Below are 12,369 nucleotides of genomic sequence, written 5' to 3'. Positions count from 1 at the left end.
TGTTTGTTTGTTTTCATGCTCACCGTTTGCCGGGGGTCCACAGAAGTGTGATTCTCCCCAGTCTGTAAGTGTTTAGCAAAGAAACTATCAGGAACAGGAGTCAGTTTCTCATAACGTGGGTTCCTCTGACGTTTGTTCCTAGCATCACCAACTTCTGGAATACTCAGCCACTCTTCCTCTGTGACTTCCGCTAGCTTCCTCTACACAAAAAAAAGCGGTCATTACTGATTCTAGAAAATGTTGTTTGAAAAATTGTAAATTTTTCTATTGTTTAGTGGACTATCAATCCGTTGGTTTCAGAGAATTCAGGGTCAGTGGGGTCCCATTTTGAAGTAAAAGGTCAACACTAAAGAATTTCAGTGCACAGGGGAGTTGTATACTTTTAATAGGAACCTTCTTTGTACAGACTGGGATCTTAACCTGATATTTTTATATTTTTGCCTCGCTAATTGGTAGCGATTGTTTTTAAATTTTAACAGGGTATTATGAATATGTAGTTTAATCTGACTAACCGCAATGTCCATCTTGAAAACGTTGAGAGTCAGGACTGAAATTTTTCTCCCTCCACATCAGTTATGTCAATCGTGAACATTTTAAAAAAGCAGAATTGCAACGCAGCTTCTCAGCCGGGTGACCAGACCAACCCACTCTCAGGGTGCAGGGCTTGTTTACACTTGTGGAGCCAAAAAGATCCGATACCAAAATCTGTGTCTATTTCAATACCCTAATATGCCCATTTGGCAGAGAGGAAGGAATGGCGATGACCACAGACACCTACAACTAAATGGCTGGTAAGTATTTAATCCTACCAATCCTCACAGTACACACATACAAACTACCAATCATACTGATTTACTGTTAATAGCATATACCAACAGTACTTTGGTTTAAATCAATACTGACCAGTAAAAAAAACAACCACCTGTGTCCCCAATGCAAAACATCATACTACAATACTTAAGACATTATCAGCCCAAAATTGGTTTCTGCATCACTAGCTACTACCTTCGTACCCATTTTTGTCTATTGTTCAATGGAAATCAGTTCTAGTCTGAAGGCAGGGGACATGCATAACATTCTTAACAAATTCCCATATAGAAAATACTATAGAATAGGAACTGTGCAAATAAATGCCCAAAGTCACGTCCATCTCTTCACTCTTAAAATGGGCTATTTTCTTCATAACGTGTAGGACAGTTATCTCCTTACTTTTAAATCTGAGAACTGCTGCTGAATTTTGGGACGTTCCATACGGTACTTTTCAATCTCCTCTTTCTCCCGTTGTTCTCTAGAAAATAAGGAGTGCTGAAGTCAAGCTCACAGAAACACTAAATCCAGTACCATTATTATAGAAGAAACCTGTTTGGTCAGAGCTCTTAAGGCATAAGCCTATATCAGAGAACTGTTACACATACTGCATATAGCAAGTTGAAGTTATTTATCGATTTACAGAAGAATATTAAATATCTAGTCAAATAAGGCATATTTCAGGATCCTCAAGCAATAATACTATAGAATAAAAATTGAACTTTGCATCCATGTTTAGTTTTAATCTCCAGCTCCCTATGGATCTGATAAAATACTGTTTTTAGTAACGTTTGTTAATAAACATACAAAATATCTAGATTAGAAGACTTTTCTAACAATATCTCACTTGTTGTGTGATGCATTTAAGTTCAATTATATTAGTTTTGGATTAGCATCTCTCTAAATCACCAAACCTCAGCCATTTCAACCATATGCAAGAGAAGCTAGTCAGTATTAACATCTGTTCAAGGTGTCATGCAAAAAGCCAAGCACTTCTGAAAATCAGACCCAGCATCTCTCACATAGGCTACCCAAAATCAGTGGCTGCTTTTGAACATTTTGCCTTTTAGAGATTTGCCCAAGAACACAGATTGAGACAGCGGAAGAGCTGGAAACAGAAGTCACAAGTTCTGACTCCTAGACCCACCTCCCACTAAAATCAGCAAATAATGCCTCTCTTGACAGTGCAATAATTATACCTTCTCTCTTTTCTCCGTTCATCCATTCTCTTATCCAAAGCTGCATAAATAGCATCAGCTTCCTCGTCGTCTTTTTCATATGGACCACTTGAGAACAGGCTCCCCGCATAGCCGTTAAACTGAGAATTTTAAACACAGTAACTCCAGTTTAAAGATGCTATTATATATCTAGCACAGTTATCAACATAATTTGGGATAAGGAAAAGACCTCAGCAAGCCGCTTCTAACAAGAGCATCCGGCTAACACAACCCTAAATAAAAGCAACCCTGCCCTTGCCCATACTGTATGCATTTCAACAGCAAAACCTTTCAGTAAATAAAAATTCCCATAAGGAAAAACCATTTCCTTCAATTTTGCCTGGTTCAACTATACAGTCCAAATAAAGACAATGACACGTCAAAGGGTGTCATAACTATAAAGGGAAGGGTAACAGCCCTCCTGTGTACCATACTATAAAATCCCTCCTGGCCAGAGACACCAAAATCCTTTTACCTGTAAAGGGTTAAGAAGCTCAGGTAACCTGGCTGACACCTGACCCAAAGGACCAATAAGGGGACAAGATACTTTCAAATCTTGGTGGGAGGAAGGCTTTTGTTTGTGCTCTTTGTTTTGGGGGTTGTTCGCTCTTGGGACTAAGAGGGACCGGACATCAATCCATGCTCTCCAAATCTTTCTGAACAAGTTTCTCATATTTCAGACTTGTAAGTAACAGCCAGGCAAGGCGTGTTAGGTTTACCTTTGTTTTCTCAACTTGTAAATGTTCCTTTTGCTAGAGGGTTTACCTCTGTTTGCTGTAACTTTGAACCTAAGGCTAGAGGGGGTTCCTCTGGGCTCTTTGAATCTGACTACCCTGTAAAGTTATTTTCCATCCTGATTTTACAGAGATGATTTTTACCTTTCTTTCTTTAATTAAAAGCCTTCTTTTTAAGAACTTGATTGATTTTTCCTTGATTTAAGATCCAAGGGGATTGGATCTGGACTCACCAGGAATTGGTGGGGGGAAAGGAGGGGGAATGGTTAAATTCTCCTTGTTTTAAGATCCAAGGGTTTGGATCGGTGTTCACCAGGAAATTGGTGGAGAAGTCTCTCAAGGCTACCCCGGGAAGGGTTATAGTACTTGGGAGGGAAATATTCTGATGGGGGAGGTAGACAGAGTTTCCCAAATAACTCATAAATAATTTGGGTGGTGGCAGCAAAAGCAGATCTAAGCTGGTAGTTAAGCGTAAAGATTTTCATGCAGGTCCCCACATCTGTACCGTAGAGCTCAGAGTGGGGAAGGAACCTTAACAAAGGGCAACAGAGCTCAGATTTCATTTCTGGAGGCAGATGAAAGATGCATCCCACAAAGTACCGAGACTAATGTTTTATTTAGATATCCCTCCCAAGATACTCAGGGCATGGTACGGACAATTAAACCATAATATACAAACATTAAAATGAAAACCACAAAAAACGCTGTGGCATCTATGCAAACAAAACGTAGTGTTAAGTGCCTCTACAAGGAACTCTGCCCTTGTCTCCTCTACTGGAGATTTGCCATTATGAAGGGGGTTAGTAGTGTGTGTGCGCTGGGGTAGAGGGGAGCAGAATTATAGACACCTCCCTCAGCCACGAGGAAAAAGCTAACAGAAATGCTACAGTTGCATCACCTCATCATAATTGGTGTCATTCAGATCTTCATCATCATCATCAGCCTGGTTTTTCTTCATCTGGTCCCCAACAGTTCTCTTCCCTGGCGGAGCATGACGATCATCCACTGGGTCGTTGGCATCTCGAGCTGGGCCAATATCAGAACGGGTGGTAAAACCCGTGGCACTATAGTGAGAGACCAGTAGCCATGATTTAGCCTATAGTAATAGTGCTACAATATACAGATGTGTGTTTTAATCACTCTGAAAGTGAGGCATTACAAATCTTAGAATCGTAGGACTGGAAGGGCCTTGAGAGGTCATCTAGTCCAGTCCCCTGCACTCATGGCAGGACTAAGTATTATCTAGATCATTCCTGACAGGTGTTTGTCTAACCTGCTCTTAAAAATCTTCAATGATGGAGATTCCACAACCTCCCTAGGCAATTTATTCCAGTGCTTAACCACCCTGACAGGAAGTTTTTCCTAATGTCAAACCTAAGCCTCCCTTGCTGCAATTTAAGCCCATTACTTCTTGTCCTATCCTCAGAGGTTAACAACAATTTTTCTCCCTCCTCTTTGTAACAACCTTTTATATATTTGAAAACTATTATCATGTCCCCTCTCGGTCTTCTCTTTTCCAGATTAAACAAACCCAATTTTTTCAATCTTCCTTCATAGGTCACGTTTTCTAGACCTTTTATCATTTTTGTTGCTCTTCTCTGGACTTTCTCCAATTTGTCCACATCTTTCCAGAACTACGGCGCCCAGAACTGGACACAATAATCCAGTTGAGGCCTAACTAGCATGGAGTAGAGCTGAAGAATTACTTCTCATGTCTTGCTTACAACACTCCTGCTAATACATCCCAGAATTATGTTTGCTTTTTTCTTTTTGCAACAGCATTACAGTTGACTCATATTTAGCTTGTAATCCACTGTGACCCCAGATCCCTTTCCACAATACTCCTTCCTAGGCAGTCATTTCCCATTTTGTACGTGTGCAACTGATTGTTCCTTCCTAACTGGAGTACTTTGCATTTGTCCTTATTGAATTTCATCCTATTTACTTCAGACCATTTCTCCAGTTTGTCCAGATCATTTAGAACAAACTTGTAATTCACAGGTATGTTACCTGGCCCCCATAGTTAAATGATGTGATGTGATGCTGGAACAACTGTCCTCTTAAAGAGACAGTTTTACGCAGAATGGACCCAGGTTTTATACAGCCCTGCTCCCTGTTTCCCCACCAGCTATTATCCCAACACTGCCACTCCTCCAGGTCCACCTCCTTTTTAAAAAAATGTGGGAAGCAGCACAGGCCAAGGGATGTGCTGGCTCCCAATTTCCGCAGCCCACATCAGCCTGGAGCGGCGAACCACGGCCAGCGGGAGCCGAGATCGGCTGAACCTGCGGACACGGCAGGTAAACAAACCGGCCCAGCCCACTAGGGGGCTTACCCTGGTGAGCCGCATGCCAGAGGTTGCCAATCCCTGATTTAGGTAATCCACCTCCCGAGAGGCGGTAGCTAGGTTGACAGAAGCGCAGCCCCACTGTCAGTTTAACTGGATCGCTCAGGAGTGTGGAGTTTTCAACCCCCTGAGCAAGGTAGTATACCAACCACAGCGTAGACATTTCCAACGCAAATCCACACCCCTGAGCGAGGTCCTTACACCAACCTACCCCCCGGTTTAGAACGGGAGAACTTCTCCCATCCACATAGCTCCCGCCGCCGGGGAAGTGGAGTACGTACACCATTTAAATCGGTTTAAATTCACCCCAGGGGTACAACTGTCTCATGTGGGCAAGACTTAGGGTGACCAGATGTCCGGATTTTATAGGGACAGTCCCAATTTAGGGGCTTTTCCTTATATAGGCTCCTATTACCCCCCCACCCCGTCCTGATTTTTCACACTTGCTGTCTGGTCAGCCGAACAAGACTTAAGGTGCCAGGAGAGGGGCTCTCTTTGGCCTCGCTGGGACCCAGGCCCTGCAGCCCCAGCGCCCTCCACCCACCAATGGGGGGGCCGCGCCTGCACGGCCGGGGGAGGGGGGCGCGCACACACACACACACACACACACACACACACACACACACACACACACACACGAGTTGGGGGCGGGAAACAGGGACACTGCGCCCGGAGCGCGGGGCAGTCCCGGCTCTCCAAAGCCCAGGCCCGCAGCGCTGGGTCGGGGGCCCAGGCCCGACTCCACGGGGGGAGGGCGCAGGCGGGGCCCTGCGGCGGGGGGGGCCCAGGCCGCCTCTCGCTCACCCGCGGCCCAGGCCCGGCACGTAGCCCAGCGGCGCCGGCATGCCCAGGAACGGCTTCTTCTTCTTGTTCATGGTGCCCGTGATGGAGGCGGTGAGGCCCGAGGCCCCGCCGGGCCCGGCCGGGTTGGAGCCCCCGGGGGGCGCCGCGGCGGAAGCGGAGGCTGAGGCGCTGCTGGCCGCCATGTTGGGGAGCCGAGCGAGGGGGCGGCGCTACCCAGGCGAGCGGCGCGGCCGGAAGGGGCGGGGTCTGGGTCCCGCCTCAGGCAGGGTGTGTGTCGCGCACACGCACACACACACACACACACCCACACACACACCCCGTGTGTTACATACACAGAGTGTGTGTCACATTTATAGACATACCCCCCAGTGTGTTACACACACACACCGTGTGTTACATACACCCACAGTGTGTGTCACATTCATAGACATACACCCAGTGTTACACACACACACACCGTGTGTTACATACACAGAATGTGTGTCACATTCATAGACATACACCCACAGTGTTACACACACACACTGTGTGTGTCACATTCATAGACCTGCACCCACAGTGTTACACACACACACAGATACACACCCACACTGTGTTACACACACATTGTGTTACATACACCCACACTGTGTGTCACATTCATAGACATACACCCAGTGTTACACATACACTCACCATGTGTTACATACACACACAATGTTACACACGCAGAGTGTGTCACATAGACATACACCCACAGTGTGTTACTCACACACACACACACACATACATCATGTGTTACACACACACTGGCCCAGTGGAGCCCTCTGCCCATGTGGTGTTAATTTCTGAGCAGACTCCATTATAGATTGTTTTAGGTAGGGCCCCTAAACTGTCTCTGACAGCTATTTTAAATGAAGGGCATGTTCACACCCATCAGTTTCAACAAGGATTTAACCCGTCTTTTTACAACAGCACAGTGTTTCACACACAGCATGTTACACACATACACATCCCCTCAGTATGTTTTAGAAGGGGGCAGCAGCCTTTCTGGGCCAGGCCTGCGAAGATCCCTATTGCACATGCAGCACCTCTCATCCCCAAAGGCCCCAGGACACTTGGCAAACTGTGCAGATGCTGCATCCGCCACGACAAGGGGATGTTTTGACAGAGGAAGCCAGGACCTTGTCTACACTAGGTCTTATCTTTTTTTCTTAAATTTCTGGATCTGGCCCTCTGTTCATAAAGTACCTCTGAAGCACAGCTGAGGTTTCCCACTTCATCAATGCGGAGAAGGCAGGTAATCCGGAGAGAGAAAAATGGTATATTGTAATGTTAGGGCATTTACTTCCTGTTGTTACCTTGGCACATCATGATGCAGCATGATAATGGGATATCTGTATGTCAGCATGTCCTTCTCATCGTCAGAACATCACTGCTACTTCACTTTGCCCCATTTCCATTTCCCCAATAAAGCTACCCAGGTTCGCTGGAATGAATCTCAGCTCCGCTTCATAAAAATGTCCTTGGCAGAACTTTCAACATATTCTGGCCTGAGTGTGACAGATTTGTAGCAAAACCAAGTAGAATTGCTTTAAAGCTGCATTAGAAATATCACAGAGTTCTACAAAACTCCACTGCATTGACTCAACTCTCAAGTGACTACTTTCCCACTGTAAGAGGCTTTTAAGAATTTGTTGAGGAGCAGAGACTTTTCTCTGTGAAATCTTGATGGTTCCTGATGGCCTCTGCTCTTGTGTTTACCACCAGATGGAGCACTTTGCACATGAATTTGTCCATCAGAAATAATCGTCTTTCAGACGCATAGTTGAAGAGGAAAAGAAAGAAGCTAAAGGTTCTTTCTGCGTGTCCATACTTAGCATTGAAACCCACCTTTCTGAATGAAAGCATATGAAATCTTCACACTGTACTTCTTACCAGAATTCATTCAAAACTCAAGGGGAAAAGGTCTTCATAGCTTGAGTAAATTTCTATCCACTTTTCAGCCTAGTGATTACAGCCTAGTTTTGTACATCAAGTGAACTGGTGTCTCATCTAACAGACCTTTATGAGAAAATTAATTCCATATCTTAGCTCTCTGTATGAAGTTAAGTTTAATCTGTGTGGATGTATTTTGCTATATTGCTTATTGAAGGGATAATATCCATGGCACTGATATATGCAAAGCAAATAATTGAGCTTGTTGTTGATTAAATGCTGAAGTGGAGCTGTGGCATTTAATCAACAGCAAGTGCCATTTATTGCAAATATGGTTCAGGACCATGACAATTGCTGCCATTGTACTACTAGAGAGCACTTTTAGGAATCTATTCTTATTTTAGAAGGGTTTGCAACTAGTGGGTTGCTATCACCATCTTTGTAGGACTTTACAGTGATGTTTATATCTGGGATAAATCTTAGCTGAATAGGTGGGTGGAATGAACTATTGCTGCTGGCTTTTAGGACCCTCAAAATAAGTGAAGTCCTCTGTCCCCCTCCATTCCTAGTAAGCCTCAAATTGCAAAACAGCAGGATATTTTACATGGGGTGTGTTGCTGTGTCAGTGCATTGATTACAGAGGGAGAGGGAAAGGAGATTGAGAGGGGTGCAAAGAAAGATGGATTAAGGGGATTTATGGGGCATGTGGAGGGAAGAAATTATGAAGGCCCTGACCCTCCTAAAAAGTCATGCTGATGTCCCCCAGAATCCTAAAACTGGTTCCATTAACTACTGATGAAGTGCCCGACAGAAAGTGAATAGCTGATCTAGGGTGGGTCTTTAATGTGAATAATTGATCAAGGGTGAAAGGCATGTGGGGAGAAAGGAGTGAAACCACTGGAGATAGGGTCTGAATGTCAGTAGTGGTTTCAATGTCATGAATAATGATAGTGCTCTCTCTTCGGGACTCCATTTGGCTTAGAATATTCTTTTCTTCTAGACTGTGCTCAGTGTCATTGTTATTAGTTATTATTTGCTTGGCACTGGCAGTGTGCTCAGTGCTTTATCCCATGTGCATGCAGCAACCTGGGGCAGCTGGAAACAACAGCAGTGGATACATATATACTTTGGCCCAGAGCCACAAAATTACTTAGATGCCTAAACCCCTGACTTAGGCGCATGAATCCCAGTTTTAGGCACCACTACAATCCACAAAACCCCTGCTTCAGCGCTGCCTAACCCTGGAGGTGCCTAAACTCACTTGGTGCCGAAATTTCCACAGGTGCCTATGTTTCTGCCTCTGAGCATGCGCACCGCTGCCGCCTTCTCCACATCTAGATACCTATATCCTACATAATCCCTAGTGTGAGCCACAAACCAGGGGCAAGATAGGCGGAGGAGCACTTCTCACCCATGGGCACAATCTGGTAGGTGTGCTGATAGCAGGGATCGGCAACCTTTGGCACGTGGCCCGTCAGGGAAATCCGCTGGTGGGCCGGGATGGTTTGTTTACCTGCATCGTCCGCAGGTTTGGCCGATCGCAGCTCCCACTGGCTTGCGCCGCTTCCCGCAGCCCCCATTGGCCTGGAACGGCGAACCGCAGCCAGTGGGAGCTGCGATCGGCCGAACCTGTGGACGCTGCAGGTAAACAAACCGTCCCGGCCCTCCAGTGGATTTCCCTGACAGGCCGTGTGCCAAAGGTTGCCGATCCCTGGCTTATAGCCTGCCCACTGGATTGGGTCCCATCCAAATTCAAAAGCAGGTGGTGGTTTTATAATTTATAAACCCAGTGGTTGTGGAGACCCAGGTTCAAGTCCCATTTCAGGCAGAGGGGGAGAAAGGATTTGAATAGGGGAGTCCAACACCTCTTGGGAGAGGGGGTGTTAACCACTGAGCTATTCTGGTGTAGGTCTCCCTCACGCTTTCCTATGGATGCCACTGTCAGGACCGGCTCCAGGCACCAGCCGACCAAGCACGTGCTTGGGGCGGCACCTTGGGGCAGGGCGGCGCTCAATTTTTTATTTTATTTTATTTTATTTTATTTTTGATTCAGCGGCATGGCGCTCGGAGGGGGAGCGGGGGCTTCAGGCGGCGTGGTGCTCGGGGGGTTGGGGCTTCGGGCAGCGTGGTGCTCGGAGGGGGGCAGGGCTTCAGGAGGTATGGTGCTCGGAGGGGGGGCGGGGGCTTCGGGCGGTGCTCGGAGGGAGGGCGGGGCTTCGGGCGGCGCAGCGCTTGGAGGGGCGGGGCTTCGGGTTGCGTAGTGCTGGGGGGGCGGGGATTTCGGCGGCACTCACGGGGGGTGGTACAGTGGGGTGGCGCTCTTCTTTTTTGCCTGGGGCGGCAAAAAAGTTAGAGCCAGCCCTGGCTGCTGTATTGTGGATTAATAATTAAAGAATCACTGGAGCAGTGAGACAGGAACGTGGGTCTCTCACATCCTAGGTGGGTGCCCTCACCAGCAGGCTATAGAATCATTCTTCTGCTGGCTTGCCCAATGACTACGATCATTGCAACACATAACGCCCTTTGTGGCTCTGGACCCTTCTAAAATGTTTCCAAAGCTGTTTCGACCAGACTCCATGGTACGTTTTGCTTTTACTGGATGTTCTGTGAACTGGATGTCCTGTACCTAATGCATCCTTGCATATACTTACTTGATGTTTTGCTTCTTTGCCAAAATTAAGGCAAGTACCCAGAGACAGGACAAGGCTTTATGGTTTTTTATTTCTTCCCCTTGGCGCAGAGCAACATTTTCAGTTTTGGCTCAGGGCAGCAGAAAGAGCTTATCCTCCGGCAATTGTAATTCATGTTGAATATGCCTCTTAAAATATTTTTATTGTGCAGTTATTTCACTTTTACAACATGTGTGTATGATACTGTAAAAACGAAAAGTGAAGTTGGACAGGACTAGCGTAGCTGAACTTAATCAAAAGCAACCCAAATAAGTCCTTTGACAAGGGCTTTAATATCTCTTCAGCACTATTGCTTTGTGGCACCACAGTTCTGCTCAGAAGATAGAAGGAGATCGTAATGCTGGTCACACTGTTGCATGGACAATCCCTAATGGTATAAGTCCACCCTCCCCATCAATGCTGGCCCAAGGCCAATCATGGATGGTACAAACTGCCCAACCAGGACTGCTTCACAAATTATCCCTGTTGAGGCAAGCCCTGCTATAGAGACTGAAGCAAGATCAGTGGCATAAGACTCCCAGTGGAAACTGCCCCTGGACAATACCTGGAGCATTTCCAAATAGTTCCGGAGAGAGCTTACAAAGGACAAATTTTAGCATCCCCAGCCATGCAATGAAGACTGCTTGATGGATGGACCTCTTTATATGTGCTAACTATGAGTTAGGGCATCCAGGTCTAAATGATAGCTCTTGTCCTCCATTTCATCCCCAAATATTCATCCCTTTGGCATAGTCCAAATTTTAAGCTTCTCAGGAGACTTAGTAAAGAAGGGGAGTCCACATTGCCTAAATATGATAAAAAAACCCAACGCTCTCAGTGCTGCTCGCTTTGCTACATAAAAGGCACAATAGCTGAAAATAAGTATCTAGGACTAGATCCTTACCAGGTGTAAATCAGCGTATTTCCAATGAAAAAAATGGAGCTGGACCAATTTACAACAGCTGAGGAGCTGGCCCATAAGAAAGAGCAATAGCAATTTCCTAATTTGTGTCTAATAATGAGAAAATCCTAACAGATTCATGCCATACTGAACAAAAGACGCGTGCATGCATTTAAATAACGTGGAGCTTTTTGCTGATTAATTACAAATTGGGTTCTTCTTCTTTTGCATTTCCAATTAAGAGTTGGAACAGATGGTGAAAGCTTAATTTAAACTTATATATCCCTCGAAATAATCAGAATCTCCCTGTGCTGGGGTTTCTGCTACATCAAGAGGCTTTGAAAAGAATCAGGAGTAGAGGAGAAGTCGTCTTTTATTAGAAATTTATGATTGGGTTAGCTAGATGACCCAGAGGTATGCTAATGTTCTGTATTGCCTTTTGCCTGCGTATCACCAATTCAAATCCATTCCGAGGCCGTAGACTGAAAGTTGTTGACATCAGATGGACGGTTGTGTGGTAATGACTTCAATCTAGTTTCTAGGGGACAAAACCCACATGATAAAAATCATCATCAAGATATATGCATCCGAAGAAGTGGGCTGTAGTCCACGAAAGCTTATGCTCTAATAAATTTGTTAGTCTCTAAGGTGCCACAAGTACTTCTGTTCTTTTTGCGGATACAGACTAACACGGCTTCTACTCTGAAATCATCAAGATTGGCACCCTTGCAACCAGTTTTCATCGCAGCATATGCACAATGTGCCTAAGGTAGCATGTGACCAGGATTCATCACTGAATTTGGTCCACTGGTTGGATCCTTAGCTTCCCCGGTCCAGGCCAGGTACTGAAAGGGAGCACGACATGGACATTGATCCATGCCCTCCCTTGGGCCATAGTTACTGAGTTACCCTCTGCCATTAGGGCCTGAACAGGCAAGTTGCTGAGCATTCTGACTTCAGAGCATATCAAAAA

The 12,369-nt window shown here is 45.7% G+C and overlaps 1 protein-coding gene across 1 annotated transcript in view; it reads right to left on the bottom strand.

Annotated features, from left to right (window-relative positions):
• Window positions 1-6,122, bottom strand: part of LOC128846403 (pre-mRNA-processing factor 6) — a 35,080-nt gene extending 28,958 nt beyond the window's left edge. Inside the window, exons 1-5 of the mRNA XM_054045473.1 lie at window positions 5,910-6,122; window positions 3,657-3,822; window positions 2,007-2,125; window positions 1,210-1,288; window positions 24-200 (exon numbers count right to left, since the gene is read on the bottom strand). Coding sequence (XP_053901448.1) covers window positions 24-200; window positions 1,210-1,288; window positions 2,007-2,125; window positions 3,657-3,822; window positions 5,910-6,091 — 723 coding nt within the window. The 5' untranslated portion in view covers window positions 6,092-6,122. The remainder of the gene's footprint in view (window positions 1-23; window positions 201-1,209; window positions 1,289-2,006; window positions 2,126-3,656; window positions 3,823-5,909) is intronic.
• Window positions 6,123-12,369: the final 6,247 nt, after the last annotated feature.

The sequence above is a fragment of the Malaclemys terrapin genome, chromosome 12, assembly GCF_027887155.1.
Source record: "Malaclemys terrapin pileata isolate rMalTer1 chromosome 12, rMalTer1.hap1, whole genome shotgun sequence".
NCBI lineage: Eukaryota > Metazoa > Chordata > Testudines > Emydidae > Malaclemys > Malaclemys terrapin.
This window is presented reverse-complemented; position numbering and strand designations above follow the sequence as displayed.